The sequence below is a fragment of the Dermacentor variabilis genome, chromosome 1, assembly GCF_050947875.1.
Source record: "Dermacentor variabilis isolate Ectoservices chromosome 1, ASM5094787v1, whole genome shotgun sequence".
Classification (NCBI taxonomy): Eukaryota; Metazoa; Arthropoda; class Arachnida; order Ixodida; family Ixodidae; genus Dermacentor; species Dermacentor variabilis.
The window spans coordinates 113,811,990-113,831,633 of record NC_134568.1 but is presented as its reverse complement, the minus strand read 5'-3'; the positions used below and the strand labels follow the sequence as shown (position 1 = coordinate 113,831,633).

General features: G+C 46.4%; 1 protein-coding gene across 1 annotated transcript; it reads right to left on the bottom strand.

Annotated features, from left to right (window-relative positions):
• Positions 1 to 4,634: 4,634 nt before the first annotated feature.
• On the bottom strand, positions 4,635 to 11,861 carry LOC142571823 (uncharacterized). The gene is made up of 2 exons (XM_075680469.1): positions 11,614 to 11,861; positions 4,635 to 5,385 (listed from the first exon to the last, which is right to left on the bottom strand). Exons 1-2 carry the CDS (start codon positions 11,638 to 11,640, stop codon positions 4,933 to 4,935), a joined length of 480 nt encoding a protein of 159 aa, XP_075536584.1. The 5' UTR covers positions 11,641 to 11,861; the 3' UTR covers positions 4,635 to 4,932.
• Between the last annotated feature and the right edge of the window lie 7,783 nt (positions 11,862 to 19,644).

Genomic DNA, 19,644 nt, shown 5'->3' with positions numbered 1-19,644 from the left:
TACGGCCTTTGCACTAAATTATTTATACAAGCATTCCAGAGCGCTGTAAGTGTGTTTTACGAATCGCGTAGAAATTACTTCTCTGTCCTGGTAGGGCTACAACTTCCACCGGGATTAGATTTGGAGAAAGTGGGTACAAAATTACGGCTGATGTGTATGCGAAGTTAAACTTGCGTGACTGAATTACGGTCTTTACAAAAAAAATTAAGTACTCGAAAGCGTTATACGACTTTTATCTGCTATCTTTTACAATGGTGGAACTGTATACTCGTGATGAAAAATATGGGGACAGGAGGTCATGGGAGAAAACGCTAATTTTTTGGCAACCCAGACTCACAACCTGAAATTGACAAATGCGATGCGATGTTTGCAATTCCAAGTTTGAACTGCAGTCCTCAGCTTTTTTTTTTTTTTCGAAGAAGAAGAATCATACTTTTGTACGTGGCACCGAGGTCACATTTGGTGGAAAGGAAGCCGCATGTTATGGGTAATTTGCGGTGAAAGTTTAATATTCTTGGTTTAATTATGAGCTTTCAAAATACTTACAGAATACTAGTTTTCTTCATATATACGAAGCCCACAGAGTGTTTGCCCGTTGTTTGCGGGAAAAAGTGAGAGTCGCAGTGACTTCACGTTACCTAAAAATAAGGGGGGGGAGGGGGGAGGTAGTTATTTCTGACATGCGTGCAATGTTTAATGTGCACACGTCGGTTAATTACGGCGTTACGCAAAGGTTTTTTTCAGGTATAGTCTTGGAAATAAACGTAGCGTCAGTTACTAACCAAAAACTAATAATCGCTTTGGGTAGTAACATTAACTACCCAAAGAAGTTCATGCATAAGACTAGCACATGTAGTAACAGTTTACTAAGATCTTAGTAATTGGTAGTAATGGCACCGGTAGTGACATTTACCACCCCAAAAAATTTGTTATTAGGGTTTAGTTTATCAGCGGTCTTTCAATAGCCAACAACTAATCAGGTCACTTCTATTCTAAAATCATAATTAGGTTTTAAGAAACAGAACCGCATTGCCGCGCAATTTAGTCTTGTTTACAAACCCATCAAATAATGGTATGTAAGATTAATGCTTGCGAGGACCATTCAGCTGCGGCTAACTACACTGTACAGAAAGGAACAAAGAATAAAGGGGAACACTGCATCACAAAATACAATGACCACGAAACTACACGACTATTTTTTGAGAACGACCTTACGTGCACGTACTACGAAGGCTTTAAGTACCATTTATATATAGTCGCTTTGAAATAAAAGGACGACTACTCCGGAGACAGGTGGTCAGCGGTGCGGACCTCAGGATGACGGACGAAAAGTGGTAATTAGGAGCTAATTTTAAAAAAAATACAATAATTAACTTTTAATCTTGTAGATTAAGCGGGCTCATCGTAATTGGCAAATCTAGGCGAGCTGTCCATACAAGCCATCTCAACTATTGGATCTGGAAAAATGAGATTACCCGAGGAACTGTGGCGCGACGAAATTCGGCTATCAGAGCGGGCGAAACCAAAACTGGGAGGCTGCAGCGAGCGGAAAGCCGCGCCCCTTGAGGCGAAGTTCTCCGGGTGCCCACCCAGCAGCGGCGAGCCAGCGCGATGCAACAGCAGGAGCACGGAGCCACAGCGGGCAGCCAATTTTACATCAATTTCCAATTTCCTCCTGCTGAGCGCGGTCCTGCGAGTTATGAACTCCTCGCGAGCAAGCGAGCGCGTTGAGACGCTTGGCACGTTTTGATTTGGCCTTACCGAGACGCAGTTAGAACGCAGGCCAGAGTTTGCACGGACAAGGAACGCGCGGAAAACATAGGCTTCCGAGAGCGAGGGTGACGTAGCTTCATGGCGATGCCCTTTCCCCTCACGCAACACCTGGCGCGCTACTGCGGCAGCAGGTGTTCCCTTTCGCCCGCTCTGCTCCGTCGAGGCGCGGTCATGACGTGGCGTCGCATCCAACGAGAATTTGCCTGCTGTCTCACTGCTACAGACGACAGGCACCGGCTGTTTCGCTCAATGGGCCGTTTGACGCTTTCGCATTAAAATAATAATAATAATAATAATAATAATAATAATAATAATAATAATAATAATAATAATAATAATAATAATAATCAGGACCACTGTAATGGACGATCTTGCCAAGGTGAAATCCTCACGACGAGGCGTCCAGATTAATTGAATGAAGTGAAAGTGAGTCGGCACTTACAAATGGAATGTCCGCCAGACTTGCAAGTCACCGATCACAGTGAGGGAGGATACGATACTGATTGTACCTAAACTGCCAGCTTTAGTTGAACCAAAGTATGTTGGTCCTACATTCTTGTAAACGTAAGAGCTTCTGCCGAGCTCAAATATGCTAACAACTCTCCAGCGTGGAGCCGGTAGTATTCCCGGAGAAATGACGTTACAAGAGGGGAAAACACATACAGAAATGCTCAGCACTAACAGCTGCACCCATTTATCATCGTTGTCGGTATAGTATCGTCTAATATTAACCACCGACGCTGATCGGCCAGTGTTCTACTTGTGCTGCCAAAACGCCCACCCAAAGTTTATAAAAAGAAAAAGAGTGAAATAGGACAGGAGGCACGCTGGGGCCATATTTTCTAACGAACCATTTCATTTTCGCTCTTGGACTTTCTGTGGGAAGGAGACTTCATCCCCTGCATTTTGAATGCGCGCTCTTAACGGTTATTTCCCCTACATCTTCCACTACACATACGAGCGCAGTCAAGGCTTGTGGCCCTAACCAGAACTAATACCATTACAACATTTCATTTTCCATCTTTGTCATACTTTGTCAATGGCTCGCACTCAATTCCATCATATTGTTGAATTCCGCGAACCCACCGCGATTGCTTAGCGGCTGTGGTGTTGAGCTGCTAAGCCCGAGGTCGCGGGATCGAACCCCGGCCGCTGCGGCAGCATTTCGATGGTGGCAAAACGAAAAAACGCCCGTGTCCCGCGCATCGAGGGCACGCTACAGGTCCCCTGGTGGTCAAAATTATTCCGGAGTCTGCGGCGTGTCTCCTAATCAAATCGTGGTTTTGGCACCTAAAGCCCCAGAATTCAATTGTTGAATTCCGCCTTGTTGATGTTTTGAGCCAATCAGAGGCTATAGCAGTTCTGTGAACCAATAAAAACTGACACGATGCCGAATTTGACGTGTCCACAGACGCTGTCGCGCTACCGTTAACGCCGGGATCGGCCACTCGGCGCGACGCATGATTAGAATGGTCCATAGTATCAAGTGCAATACCACTTATACGCTAATATTGTTTCCAACATTCCAAGCACAAAACGCCTACTTTTAAACTCCAATATTCAAATTGTTAACTCTCTTATTATTATTTTTTGCACCTGATTTAACCACCCGATTCACGGCCAATCCCCCACTGTGCGTATGCATGTGCCACGGCCACACAGGACAACAACGACAACAACTAGCCGAAGTTTCTGCATTACCTACAGTCAATCTTCGGGCGTGCCTATCTAGTTAAGGGCACGAGTTAGTTTTTGCCTGCGCTGGCTTGATCTCGAAGAGTGGGCAGACACGTGTAATGGAGTACATGATCGGCAACAGCTGGCACCTTCAGCTGCGTCATCGGTGTCTGCTAACGCCACGGGATCAAGCCAGCGCACGCAAAAGCCATTCGGCCAACTGAAACGAAATCTTATTTTAAGGCGTAAGCCTTTAGTGGCTTACCAAGCTCTTATTATGTTGCCTAATGCCCTATCTATGTTAAAAAAGAAAAGAAAAACGATGAATTCTCATATTCAAACTTTCTGAACCCCTGTTGTGAACTTTGTTTTTGTACGCTTTCGTTGTTTGTCGTTTCCCTATTTTTCTTCCATCAATATTCCAATCGACTCTTACTAATATCTATTGTGGACAAATTTACTTTCCCCTAGCTCTCGCTGAACCCAAGGGCTTCAAGGAGGCCAGAGGTGCCCAAATCACATCTCCTTTCGCTCTGGCGCCATCTTCGAGACGCTGTAGCAAAACCAGAACGAAACTCTCGACTTCTTCGGTTTTCTGAAAGCGATGTGCTCTAGCCGGTGTTCTGCTCGTGCGCACGCTACAAACCCATCGTCTGTTTTCGTCACCCTCACATGCAGTTTGATATGGACCATTGCTTGACCTGGTCGGATGGCGCTACAATGCTCCAGTGGTCAGAGCCATATAAGAGTGTACCATTCACTGACAGTGGCTAGACCTCTTGGTGCCGCGTACAGGAACACTAGCAGCATATATTGTTAAACTCGGCTGCTCCTTTAGGCGCATCATAGGCACATTGCGCGTGCTCAATGTTGCGACTTTGTATAAGTTTTCAAGCTTTGCCGAGGTGCCCGTCAACTAATCGCCAGGTTGACACCCAGAGTAGCCGCTACATTCGTCACCCCTTTTACGCATGCTATAGCTTCATATCTAGGCTCAACTATCTTCGCTTCAGAATAGTGGCTAGCCGGGCTTGGTTTGTAAAAGGATACCTTCGCTTGAAATTGTCGCCTATGTGTTTTACTCTTTAGGTAAATTTTCAACTGCATCTGGCCACATCTCTTGGATAAAATTACTAATAGGCTTCGAGCTTTCACGAAGTCTGCTTTATAGCATAGTCAGCAGAGATAGAGAGAGAAAGACAAATGTTCTCATTAGACTTTCTTTATGTTTTCGGTACATGAAATCACCAAACGCAATACGCTATGTTTCCATTTCCGGCCTTGGGTCTTTCGGCTTTACGTCATGCTTTACGTCAGCCTTTACGTCAGCCTTTACGTCAGGCTTACGAAGCACGGCGCCACGTCGACAATTTTTGTGCGCTCCTAAAACGAATCGTTGAAATAAAATGTGGCGCCCAAATACGGCTCCTGGCCGTGCTTCCTATTGGCCAACTGGTTCACTGCCCAGCCTTTCCTTTCGAGCTACTCGGTGACCGACTCGGGCGGCGGATTCGCCCGAAGCACCACGGTGTGTGCCGACTGCCTGTGTTCTTTGAGCTCGGCCTTCCCTCGGAACATCTGCCTGCAAAGGCCGCACACCAGGCTCTCCGAGTGCGAGTGGCGCATGTCGTGCAACACGGCTGCGCCGACGCTGGCGAACTCCGCGCCGCACTTTCTGCACATGAGCTCGCCCAGGTGGGTGCCGAGGTGCGCAGACATGGTGGCCTGCGACCGGCACAGCCTCGAACAGATGGGGCAAGGCAGCTTGCTGCCCCTAGCCGCACCCGCGTAGTTGTGCGCGTACACCTCGTGCGCCATGAGCCGGCTGGCGCAGCGGAAGCGCTGCCGACAGTGCCGGCACTCGTGCACCGTGGCGGCACCCGATGACCGGATCCGCGGGCTGAACTTCGAGCGCCTCCTGTGCGCCGGCGGCCGCTGCAAAGAACGGAGAGAGCACCGTCATGTAGTATAGTCGCGCTGCAATAAGCTGCTGAGCCCGCACATGTAATCATTTAAATAGGGCAGGCGCAAGAGCGGTGACGGGCCAGCTGCTATATTCTACTAAGACCGACCTACATTGGCGCTGTGTCCGCGCCAAGAAGGTTAAAGAAAAAACTGCTGGAGTGGAAACTATGTCCCGAAAGTGAAGCCGCACGGGAGGGGAACGATAGAACTATATATAAACGATAAAAATGATGAAGAAGCGCTTTTCGCACACTTCCCACGAGTTAATCAACCTCGTTGGTTAATCATGGATTATTTTACCAGACAGATATTTATTTGCGTGTACCTCTGTATTACTGGTTTATAGTGATATTTGAATATCCTTGCATATTGTGTTGGGGAGAACGTTATCAATATTCAGAAGAAATTATTATTTTCGTTGGGAACAGCCAGCTTTTATTTTCGAATTAGCCTAGCATTACAATAACTGAGCCAAATCACTTAATCTGTAAGCGCACCTCACCCGACAGGGCTCTATTTCAGGTGAAGGAGGGGCAAACATTGGCTTCACGTTTCCTGGTAAGAAGCTGCGGGAGCTCCCACTCCAGCAGTTTTTCTTTAAACTCCTTGGTCCGCACAAATGGTGCCCATGTGGCGGAGCTGGTGCGAAAGGCGGTTATGTTTTCCTTTAACCTTGACTTTCTATATTACATCCAAGTATTTTAAAGTCCGTATCAGTAAAATCACGTCGATGGTCGCGAGGAAATCGATATTCAAAGTAAATGATGTAAGCAATGACCCCTTTTTTCTATTAAGCGCGTATCGCATTGTCCATATTCGATCGACATATATGTACAAGGACTCCTCGCAACTTTTCTAAAAGTATGTAAAGCGATAGCTTTCTTTGGCTCTGCCCCCCACTTTGAGGTTTGTATGCGTCTGCCCGTTTATGAGGGGAGTAGAGTCAACTTAGGCTACTAGCTATGCGGTGGCTGCTGTCTTGCCGAGCAGACAAGGGTATGTACCCGAATGGACAACTTGCTGCTGGCTGGCCTTATAGCAGAAAACGTGGGTAACTGGGCATGTACATCAGCACTGCGTATGTGATATTGGTATGAGTCTATTCTTTGCCAATACCCCTGAATAGATGTGCCCAGGTGACGCAAGGGGTATGTATAGCCTTAAATAGAGGGTGATCATTTTTAAGTTTTACCGGAGTCCCGATAAACATGGTAAACACGGAAGGAATCTGGTTTTACGGAACTTCTTAAAAATCGCCGGAGGCAGATTGCATGTAATTATTGTCCTTGAGCTGCATTGTTTGAAGATGCGGACATTACTAGCATGAGTAATCGAAACACATATTCAACCAATTAACTAAAATTCACTAATTAATTTCCTGATTAATTACTTTACGGCACATATTGCAATCTTCGAATTGTAGCCGCTGAGTTTGCAAGACGTATTCATTTGAGATGAATTTCCAGCATTACACCAGTTTCGAGAGATTATTTCTCAAAGTGCGGGATGAAATACATGGGCGTTCCAGTTACTTTTGTGCTTCAATGCATAAAACAGCCTTTTCTTGAACAAGTGTAACAACAGTGCATGTCTAAGGCAAGTTTGATGGCGCGTATCTCCAAACTGGTGTCGTATTCTGGAAATACATTCCAAGTGGATACGCCTTGCAAACTCACGTGATACAATTAGTTAATTGTCACATGTGCCGCAAAGTAACCAATTAAGAAGTCAATTAGTAAATTTTGAGTAGTTGATTAAATATATGTTTCGATTTCTCGTGCAAGTAATGTCCGCTTCCTTGAATAAATGCAGCGCGAGGACTAGAATTAAGTTATCTGCAATAGGCGATCTTTAAAAATTCCCTAAAACTTAAAAATGTCACTTGAGGTAGAGCCATTGCATCGAAGTTCCAGACGAGATATATGGATTGCGAGGGTTGCTATAGAGTTTCAACAGGGGTGCTGTGATGACAACTAAATACACTATATATATCATTTGGCATTGTGGTTGATAGTGAGACTGCTACTTCATGTATCTGCTGATGTGCACATAAGGTCTCGTGATTTACAGATTGCATGGGGATATGCGGCAGGTCGTACAAGAAAGCTTTCGCTGTCATTAACGATCAGCTTCGATGGTTTCTGCCACATTTTCTTTGATGCGTTAGCATTCTTAGGGTACTTGACGCACTTTCGGGGGCTATGTATTATGTTTCTACGTTTCTATCCACGTATGTTTGTATCTAACCTCTTTCCCGACAACTTGGCTCACTGGGTAGTCCGTGGTCGAACGGGCAGCGCATTGGGCTGCTTTGCTGGAGGAACAGGATTCGAAACCAACCGTTGGACAAACTTGTGTCCCTCAGTATGTGGCAGTGTGCGCGTACGTGCTGCTCTTCAACGAACCTCTTTCACACCGTCACTGCAGATGCGGGACGCCGACTTGGAGCACCGGGTGTGTGCCAATCGGTCTGTACTGGTCTTCAATGGAACTTTTTTTATGCCAACGTGAACCGCTGCGTGTGTGCCGCTCTTCAACGAACGCCTTTGACGCGAACTCAAGTAACTATAGGCATGTGCCACTGGGAATGTGTTGCTCTGCTATGACGAGGAAGATGCTTCAAATTTAGCCGATGTTGAGTGGAATCGAACCCACGTCACAAGGCTTCCGCAAGGACAGCAACCGGATCCTTTAGCAGGCCGCGTCACAAATGCACGGCGTTGTGCCGCTTTTCCATGATCGCCTTTAAGGCCAACGCTTTAGCGAGCTGCACCATGAATGCACTGGTTAAGTGCCGCTGTTCAATGAACATCTCGCCAACTTGGGTCACCGAGTATGTGCCACCGAGTGTACGAGGAAGAGCTTTTTTTTTTTCACGTTCCTCTGCCGCACGCCGCGGGAAACGTTTTGGAAGGGTGCCGGGGCTTTCGCCGGTTTATTTGTGCACCTGCGTCCATGTTGTCTGTGCGCCACAGTTGTGCGTTTCATGGATCGTGATTAATGGCTTCTACGGGACAGCATGTCGTTCCTGGAAGTCATGTAGCACTCAACGACTACTGAGTGAGCGCTGTTGTGCTAACAGTATAGCAGTGCGGCCGATAAAAGCACGCTGAGTTCCGTCTGCCGACGCGGCTGCCTTGGAGCTTGTTGTCGCTGATGTCTGCTCTTTCACCTCGCTTTTTGTATTCATTTTACAGATTCATTAGACATTTCGCATATTCGAGAAGTCTTCAAGCGAAGCCTTTTGCGTCGGATTTGCCAAAGCGGTGCATTTGTTTACACCTACATCTACAGCCACAGATCGTTGTTAGCTTCAGATATTATGGAAATGGCGCATCACTGATATGAGATAATGTCAAAACGTAGCAAAACATGCATATCTGTGCATATGAGCCGCGTTGTTCCTCGCTGAGACGAGTCAATATGAGCGGCCCAGCCACTTAAACAACGGCAACTGTGATCTAGACATATATTATGGGCTGTTATTGCCGATTCTCGCTTTTCTTTAAGTTCATCATACTTACAGTTTGCGCGTGCCATAAAGTATTATTAGAGAAAAAAAACTTTATAGCTGTGGTATACAGGCCCCTTTTCGTAAAGATTTACGTTTTAGTTCAGTTGAAGTTAACACCGAAACCCGTCAAAAGAAAATAGCTGCATGGAACAACGCTAAACGCCAAGTGGTATCAGGGACCTTTAACGACGACTACGATACTCCCTAATACGAAATTTGAGCGCAGCTCGGCACGCGTTTTCATTTCGCGATATATTGAGGCAAATAATTTGAGACCGAAATTACCGCACCGACTGGCAGTGCTCAGTGCCGTCAGCGCCTTCGCAGAGGGAGGGGCAGTATGGGAACCCTGGCATGATGAGCGGTATCGGAGCTAGCTGTGGAAGAAGAGAACGAGCGCGTTCGCGCGATTACGCCGCGGTACGCCGACGAGCCAGGTGTGGTACAGAAGACGACGACGAACGCGCAAGCAGTGGCACGAGCGCGTTCGCGCGGGTACGCCGAGGGACGCCGACGCTCAAGCCTAAAAACTGTGCTCGGCATAAGAACGCGGATACCGTCACTGTTACCGTTGGTAACTGAGCGAGGCGGTTAATTGTTTACGCTGCTGTACTGAATCACTGTCTCGTGTTTACCGTTTGATGCAGATGTAAACAGTGCTTCTCTGGAATTAAGAAATGTGTCAGCATAATAACACGTACATAACCATCCATACGCGTAGCGAATGCGACTGGCAGCCTCCGAGAACGGTGACGTATACCTGAAGATGGTGCCACAGCCCTGTGTCACCGCTTACCGTTTATTGTGTACGCGCCGTGCGAATTGAAGGTAGTTGATACAAATTACCATATGGCCGCAACTGAAATATAAGAGCAGTTTAAATCGTAATTGCTCATTCTTAAGTTCAGGCCAACCAGTAGCAGCTGCACGAACTCCACGGGGCCATGCAGGCCTAAACCAACCTTCGATAAACAGGATCAACATTGCCTTAAGCCTCATGTGCATGCGTCTTGAGAGGACTAAAACTTGTGCATTTCAACATCGAAGGCATGTTTCGATTCATTTTGAGCACGATTAATTACATATACAGGCGAAGGCGCTGCGGCTATCGCGTTGTCCGACCGACGGCCGATCACGTCGGGTTCGGTCAAACGCCTCATGGTCGCGGCACACTGACTTTGTCGGTGCTGTCGACAAGAAAACCAGTCCCGCTACGACAACTCACGCCCTTCAATTGCGTCGTTGTCGGCCTATTATGATAAAGTTGTTTCAGCAACACACTGTGCTGTCGGCCAATCGTTGGCGTTAGCGCCTTGTCGATCTCGCATCGACCCAGTGTACGCGCAGCCACCACTAGCAAGACAGGGCCGACGCTGCAAGAAGGCGTCGTCGGTAACGTGATGTATTTGAAGTATCACCCAAGTGTAATGCATGGGTTTATCTATAAATATTGCTAGCCATCAATGCAAGGCGGCAACTACGTGGTTCACTGTGCAGTCCAGACGAAGCCCTGGCCGGTTTCTGTTTTCAAGTGGAGTTGCAGTCTTGCGCTACGCGCATTTTCGGCGCCGCACCGACGTAGAGCTATGTACCAGTGGAGTTCCAACGCGGTACACAGCACGAGTGTATGCTGTAGTGCGCGTCTGTGCGCTTTTTTTTTTCGGGTGTCTTTCTCCCGATATCAGGCAACGCAGCCGCGCGCGCATCGTTTCCAAAACGTTTCGCGACCAATCCGCTAGGGTTGGACGCATGCGCCCTCGCGCCGTGAAAAAAAAAAAGGCGATTCTCAGCGTTCGCAGGCACCGGCGCGCCACGCTTGTCGTTTCGGACACCATGCGCGGACTTCTCGGCAGCGCCACTAGATGACGCAACGTGCTAAGAAAAAAAGCGCGTAAGAGGAGCTCGAGCCATGTTGCTGCATGACGCGTTTCTAAGCGTTCGTACGCAACGGCGCACCATGCACTTCGGAAGCCACGCGCAGGATTCGCGGCGGCGGCGCTGAACGGGGGCGAATTTTCATAGGGAATAGGGCGCCACAATACCAAAACGGCGCTGCAATCGAGGCACCCTTACGGTGCCTCGATATCAGCGCCGCCTCCCGCCGTAGTAGCGCGGATTGAGGCACCCTAGGCACCCTATTAAGAAAACGTGAAAAAGAAATCCCGCTGCAGTACACGCCTCGCACATAACTCGTTTAGGCTGTGTTGCTATATTGATTCAATGCTAATCCATGCATTACCATCGACGGTCATCGCGAGACGGGTTCTGCCGCAATATATTTGTCCGTGATTGCTATAATGCTTCGGCAATTACACACTATCGCATTGTGGGTAGCCGACACCCGAATCTAAATACATGTATAGTGAGATCCACTGTTAAATGAAACCCATCATCACAAAGCACGTACGTGCGGATTTTTATGTCCTATAAGTGTACTGTCGCCTGGCTTTCTAGCAGATGACTTCTGATTTGTTGCGCTGGCGCCTTTCTATACACACGTCACCAGTGCACTGACACATCTTCAGCCGCCGCTTGAAGCTACAGCGCCAGCACGTTGACAGCCACAGATTAGAATGCCTTTTAATAGCCAGTGGACCACACTGCACGTGAGACGATCATCAGCAGGAAGACCACATTTGCTTATACGAAAAGTGCCTAGGGCTAGCAAAACGTTCGAAATTTACCGTTCCTCCTGCTCGTTCCGTCGTCATGTTGGCGGCGGACAGTAGCAGTGGCAGCCGGCGCAGGTGCCACACGAAGCTCTCGATGACCGCAACGGCCGCCGTGAGAGGTGCTGAGGGTGCCGCCTCACAAGCCGCTGAGCCCTACGCTTGCCCTTTGCTACAGACGGTGCATAGGGGTGACGAACGGGCTGAGCTGACCGGTGGCTTAGCGCAGCACGCGAGACACACGCGAGCGGTCGATCGTTACCGGCGATCTGCGCGCGCAAAGGCGCTGAAGACAAAGAAGAAACGGCACGCGGGCGAAGAGAAAGAGAAAAATACGGAAGAAACGGCAGATACAAATAAAAAAGCGTGTGTTGTGGGAGGGAGGAGTGGGTTGTGCCTGTGAGAAAACAAGAATGTAGATGTGGGATTGCAATAAAACGAGGAACATGTCTGCATATACCGCGCGATTCTGTTGATTCTGATAGTGGGTATCTGTCCCTGATACCGGGACAGGTGCCAAAAAGGAAGAAGAAAATAAGCGACAACACGCGCAGAGCTTCGACGTTTTCATCAATCCTCTCGAATCATATTTCAGAATAGGTTGGCGGCGTTACCGTCAGCCACAAGTTGTTTTTGTTCAGGGGCTGTTATCAAAACTTCAAGTTCGTCTACCGAGCCTGATTTCTCCAAAATCTAATTCGTTCAAGGTAAAACTGATTTTCCTGACATGTTTCCAAAGCACGCAAAACTTCTTCCTGCGCGCATACCTGAAGATTTCGTTCACGATCATCTTAGTCAAGTTCTGTCTCACTAGGTTATTTCTATGGGCACAACTTAGAGAAGGCCGGTGTTGGCATCTTTTCAAATCAACTTAAGTGATATTTTGTTATCCGTCGTGCTGATTACACTCCAATATTCCTTGCTGAATTTCTGGCAATTATTCTGGCCTTCCGAAAATTGGCTTCACAGAAATCTAAAGTAATAGTTGTTACAGACGCGGTTTCGGTCTGTACACATTTAACCTTTAATAATAGGTCACACCTGTTGAGTATATTTCCGACTCTTGTCTCAGACAATGTGACTGAAGTCCGCTTTGTCTGTGTCCCCAGACATAGTGGAATCATTTTAAATGAACCAATTGACCCGCTCGCATCGTCATCGCTAAATCGCCAGGTCTTAAATGTTCTTCCTGGTTTCTCTTTTATAAGAGGAGCTAGATATAAACGCCTTTTATCGATGAATTGTAATGAATCATCCATACTTTCCGCATACGATTTTCGACATATAAAATTTCGGTGGAACACGAGCGAATGCCTTTCACGCCAATGCGAGATGACGTTTTCAAGCTTCCGCTTTAAAGTTACCCGCCTAAGTTTTTACCTTCATATATCTGGTTTATCCGTAACTGAACTCTGCTCCTTGTGTAATGAGCCAGAAACTATTGACCATTTCTTTATTTCTTTGCCGCCGCTTCTCCTCCCTCCGCAGAATGTTCCTCATATTTCCATAGTACACTGTGTTTAGCATTTACAACACCAAACATTTTGTCTTTTGGTGCCTGTCAGTTAGGCACAAGCCATGGTTCGATGATCACTGCTCTGCACATGTTCATTGAAGCATCCGGAAGGTTACGCTGCTAGGGTACCGACCGTGAGACATTTTTTTGATAGTTTCTTGGTTTATTTTTATTTTTTATTTATTTAATTTATATACAGGTCCGCTCAAAATCTGTGCTATCGGTTAGGTGCCAATGCTTCGTTCTGAATGTTCTCCTTTACCACTTTTACTATGCTGTTGGGTGTACGCTTCATTCCATCCAGTGTGGCTAATCGCCCTCCTGTGTACGAGCCATGTTATGAGGCAACAACAACGCTAAAAACGATCAATGGCGGTGTGCTGCTGACAGCGGCTCTTCCTACAGGCTGCTTTCTCTCGTTCGGTGCCTCTTGAGCTTCGTTTACCTGCAGTGGTGTTTTGACTAAGTATCGGGTGATTTCAGGTTTCTCACTAACCTTACTTTAGTCCCTGATTTATTAGAACTTCTTGCATCAGCCGTTTTGAGCGAATGTCGACCGATTCTCCTGGCCAGGCGCGCCTGGTCAGCGTCCCTGCCACTTACTGAACTGCCTCTAGATTTACTTTTTCGCAGCGGCGTCAGCACCATTCCTGTTTTGCTCGTGCCTAGCAGTGGAGGTTCTATCACTCTTACCATGTCCAACCACTTCCAGACCATCAGTGACCTGCGAACGTTCGGATGGCGAGGTATAGTGTGTCGGTCACCAGACCAGACCTGTGTTGAAGGCCTATTGAAATCCACTTCATTCGCTTCCCCCCCCCCCCCCCCCGGTGAGTGCTTTTATCCCGCCTTCCCTAGCGTGCACCAATGGCCTCGTGCGGGGCTTAGACTCCCGCTTGAGTCTAACTGAAACTCTGGACAAGCTCTCCGCAGCAGAGGTCATTGTTATTTACTGCTGCAATAGCCTTGTAAATAACGAGAGGATTCCGACTGAATTAGTAATTGCTACGTTTGCGGGCACATCATGTCCGTCAGAAATAAAGGTGTGGCCTCTTGTATTCCGCGTAGTAGCACTCGCGTCACGTCCAATTCAATGTCAGAATTGTGGGAGATTTGGACACAGAGCAGGAGGGGATGTAAGTCGAGCTTGCGTTGCCGCACCTGTGGAGATGGTCATCCCTCAAGTGAATGCTCCGCACAATCTCAATAGCGCTGTCTCTGTGGGGGAACACACCCAGCAAACTATTCGAACTGCTCAGCTCGGGCTCAAGAAATACAAATTCTTGAAATAATCAACCGCCGTCGCTGCTCCCGAAGAGATTAAAAAATTAAATTATGGGGTTTTACGTGCCAAAACCACTTTCTGATTATGAGGCACGCCGTAGTGGGGGACTCCGGAAATTTCGACCACCCGGGGTTCTTTAACGCGCACCTAAATCTAAGTACACGGGTGTTTGCGCATTTCGCCCCCATCGAAATGCGGCCGCCGTGGCCGGGATTCGATCCCGCGACCTCGTGCTCAGCAGCCTAACACCCCGAAGAGATGCAACTGAATTTGTTAAAGACAGGGCCTTCGGATACTCTGGTGTTACAGCGACCAACACTCCAAGCATGGATCTTAATTTCTCGAAAGCAATTGACTCTGCTGAAGAAAAGGCAATGGCTAAAGCTACTGATAATTTGATATCCAGCCTATAAGAATGCTTGGCGCAGGTCATTTCAAGTCAGATTATACAAATAATGCAGATCAGTAAAGCACCGATGCAGTCATCAGCATCTAACGCCACACCTCGAATGCCTAGGAACGAGGTAGTGAAGCCTTCTACACGTATAGATCAGTCGACCGACACTACTCCGCTAGTCCAACCAGGCGAGGATGAGTCCTCTTATTCAGACACAGTTATTGTCACAGATGCGGAACTTCACTCTCGAGCTCCCTAACGCATGGGATCCCCAATTTCTAAGATTATGAAAACAAAATTAAATAAAAAGAGTCAACCATCGAGTATGATTAAAGAAAGTATTTAAATGCGGCTTCTGCTGTGCCATCAACGCAATTGACCAGCTGAAAGTACTGCACTGGAACTGTCGCTCTATATTCTCAGCTTTAACAGAATTATCTTACCTATCTGATTAACTTAACCCACATGTCGTACTTCTCCAGGAAACTTGGCCTTCACCAGGGAAAAAATTTCATTTGAAGAGTTCTCGATCTTTCCGATTAGATCTACACTCGCGAAGTGGAGGATATTGAGACTTGTTTCCAGTAAAATGTGCCACGTGGAAAACATTTCTTTTCATATCATGGAATCCGACTGCGGAATCTGGGTAATATATTTATGTCTCCCAGGATATCATACATTCTCAATGATAAATGCTTATTTCCCCACCGGTAGGCAAAGTACGCGTCAACCGATAGGGTTGACGCGTACTGTACTGACGCGCTGCTTGTAGAAAATATATTGTGTTTGCAGGGGACTTTAATTCGCACCACGTGTCGTGGGGGCTAAAAACACATTTGTGTGGCAAGCGACTATGGGAGTGGGCCTTGAAATTCACCTTTGTTGTCAGAGCACAGGACATGTAGCATTTGCTAGAGGTCACTTTCGATCGCTGTTAGATTTAACATATTGTGCCGCTGGCATCAATGTTTTGTCGTGGTTAGCGGTTGACTCAGCAACCAACAGTGATGATCTTACTGTGTCATTCGAAGTAGTTTGTCCAATAACATATATCTTTAGAATATCGGGCGTGCACATTTGTTAGCCACGATAAATTTAATACTTCCTTGCGTTCAGCCGAATTCGAAACTAGCCAATGCAAATGATAAAGAAATCGCTTCAACAATTTGTTCGCTTCTTGATGGTTCCCGGAAGCAAGCTGAATTTGTCATCCCTTCGGCTAAAGGCACCGCTTGTCGTTGGTGGAATGATGATCGTACGCTTGACTATAAAAAAAGAAAAGCCTTTTGGAAAATGCTTCTCCATAATCAATGCCCGACAAATCGGAAAAATTATCGGTTTCACGGTGGTGTATTTAAGCATACTGTTAACCGAACCAAAGATGAATATGATATTAGGCATTACGATTAATTATCAAAAGAAAAAGAAAACAAAAAAAGCAAACGTGCTCTATCCGCATTTCTTCTTGCTAGGAAGGTGCTACCAACGCCCTTAACATTAGACTCGATCCTTTTGACCCTGCAAGAAATGAGCGCCTCCCTAGAAGAGATTGCCAGAGGTTTAGAAAAGCGATTTCCAGCCTGGCTTCTGGCTATTCGTTTTGCAGTAGACTGTTCGGATGGCTTCACGTCAATTTCACTATCTGAGCTAAATCAGACTGCACTATGTTTGTCGAATACAGCCCCTGGTCCTGATGGAGTCACAAATGCAACGTTAAAAATATTGTTAAAGGAATCGCATAACGCTCTTGTAGACCTGGTAAATTATTCAATTAAAAATGCTTGGATACCGTTGCAATGTGAGCTTGCCAAAGTAATAATGATGCTTAAGAAACAAGGGGAAGGGTATAGATTGGAGAACATTAGGCCCATTGCGCTTACGTCAAACATAGTAAAACTAACTGAGAGGCTTCTTCACCTTAGTATCATGAAATTTGCTAATGACAATTAAATTCTTTGTCCCTGTCAGATTGGTTTCAGGGCCGGCTGCTCCATCTGGCATGCCCACATCGACTCAAAAAACCGAATACAACTCGCTCGACGTCATAAGAAATGCGCTGCCTTAATGACCCTCGATATGGCTAAACCATACGATACCGTGGAGCACACTGTATTGATAAACAGGCTAACATCCAGTGGTGGTCCTGGATATATAGTAGCATGTATTCACACATTTTTAAGAAAGAAGAGAATTAGATTGCTACAAAAACGGCTTTTCTTCTTCTAGGTATAAACAAACGAGAGGAGTACCGCAAAGCTCCATCCTTTCCCCGACGCTTTTTAATATTCTCATGAGCACACTTCCCCGTCATGAAAAAGTAGCTACTTATGTTTATGCAGACGATATTGCATTTTTCACATCTGCAAACGACACCCACACGCTATAAAAACGACTGCAAACATACCAAACATACATTTGCGCCTTGGAGGGGTGGTTAGATGTTAACCAGTTTTTACTCAATGCCAGCAAATGTGCCCTGCTCGTCTTTCCGATGGAAGACTCAGTGCACATCTCATTGTCTTACCACCTTCGAGACATACCACAGGTAGAGTGTGTTAAATACCTTGGAATGATTAATAACGCCTCTCTCAAATGGCGCTCACACATAGATGATGTGACTATAAGAGGTCCCGTGGAAATGTGCATACGGCGTAGGCTAAGCAATCGTCGAATAGGATTGAGAACAGATACACTCGTAATGATATGTCCTATGTACGTTCGTCCTATATTAGAATTTGGTTGCGTTTTTTTATCTGGAGCTCCAGCCTACTGGCCCCGCCCTCTGGTCCTCTTACAAAGAGGAGCATTACGTTTATGTTTAGGGCTTCCTAAATTTGTTGCAAATTCTGTTCTTTATCTAGAATCCCGTGCTCCTCCTCTTTCGTGCAGGTCACGCCTTTTGACAGTGCATATGTTCTTGAGAATTAATGAATCACCCCTGCCCCGACGTTCTCAAACAATATTTAGTTCCCAGCCTGCGTTATTTTTTGGTGTCACCTTGCCGCGATTACATACTCCGCAAGTTACATTCGTGGAAAAATTAGTTGACCCTTTGGTCGTGCGCAAATGCGATGTACTTCCGATTCCCGACAGAGATGTTACCACGGATATTCAATTTGATGACATTTTGCTAATGATGCAGAACTAGTTCATCGTATTCTAGACGTTCTATTACAAGATCATCTGCAGAACCTTCAAACGAACATCGTAATTGCGACAGATGCTTCGCAACGTGAAGAAAGGTCACGTGCAGGTGCATTTTCCCCGATTCTTTCCTCTTCGGCTGCCAGATTTTATACGCATCTCTTTAGCCGAATTCATGGCGGTGGTGCTGGCTTTACGCAAATTAGGCCCAGCAATTACGTAAGCTGTGATAATCACTGGTTCATTATCTTTGCGCTCATCCCTTACTGCTTCTCGGGATTCTCGTGTAATGAGGACGTTTCGTGTACTTGAGAAGCGTGCCTTTGATTTGGGTGCCTGGCCCCCCATAAGGAACTGCTTATAAATGAAATTGCAGATTCTCTAGCCAAGGCATCGATAAGCGCCCCGATTCTCCAGTATTGTCCTTTAACTGCTCATGTCACTGCTGCTACACTTCGCAGGAGCGTCATTATGCAGACAGTGTAAGGCTCCGTAATAACTAACTCTACGGATTACCGACATCTTCTATACCCTTGGCAAAGAGAGTTTTGTTAAACATGAAAAATTGAAGTGTCTATCATGAAGCTGCGCTGCCGTATTCCTTCGTTAAACTTCCATCTACAAAGGTCTGGTCTGGTACCCTCACCATTACGCTCATTCTGTGGTGAAGCGGAGACAATAGACCATTTCTTGTTGTCCTGTAGGCGTTTTTCTGTAAAAAGAAAAAAAGGCTACTGGAAAACCCGCTTCGCAATATTAGCCTAGATTTAGCTGTGCCTGTGATTTTATCTTTTAGAGCCTCTATAATTGGGTACCGCCACAGAAATGTTTTCTTGGCAATCCAAAACTACCTGATTTAAACTAATCGCTTACCATGTTAGACTTATCATCCTCCTTACCCACAATAGCTTTATTCATTTATTAATTAATTAATTTATTTATTTATTTATTTATTTATTTATTTATTTATTTATTTATTTATTTATTTATTTATCATTAGCTTTTTTATTCACGGCTTTCTTCTGATTGCTTTTTTTCCCTCACAAAAAAATTACTTTCTGAAAAACCAACGTTCAAGTTGTCAGTTCCATTGTTTTTTATACACCTAATTTAACCACCCGATTCATGGCCAATCCCCCACTGTGGTTATGCGCCCCCCCCCCCAACCACTCTGGAGAACAACAACAGGCGCTAATGAGACGTGGCGCAAAGGAAGGCGAAGACGGGCATCTGGGCTTGGCACCAGCTGGTTACCATCTTGGTCTCTCTCTGCGCTGCTCTTGTAAATACAGTGTAAATAGTCTCTTTTGTCAGTGTCTTTCCGCACGTTATATTTTGGTGGAGGTTTGCGATCCCCGTCCTTGCCACGGAGCTCCGCAGCGGTCACTACATCGAGCTCACTACCGTGGCTCCCGGAGGTAAGACCCCATCATTGTCGGCTGCGACTCGTCAGACTGCTACAGTCACGTGACGCCTGCCCACGCTCGCGACCCTGGTCTGTTCTTCGGCTTGGACGGCTTGGACGGCGCTGACGTCGACGAGTGGATCAATCTCTATAAACGCGTCAGCACTATTAACAGGTGGAATTCAACGATCATGCTCCCTAACGTCGCCGTTTACGTGACCGGGACGCCTCGCGTGTGGTATCGAACCCACGAAGATGAATTAACGAGCTAGGACATATTCAAACAAAAACTTAACGAT

Excerpts from the sequence above, each read along its gene's own strand:
- LOC142571823 (XM_075680469.1), bottom strand. The coding sequence starts at position 11,640 with ATGACGACGGAACGAGCAGGAGGAACG. Across the intron at positions 5,386-11,613 it reads CGGAACGAGCAGGAGGAACG|CGGCCGCCGGCGCACAGGAG; the intron begins GTAAATTTCGAA and ends CGTTCTTTGCAG.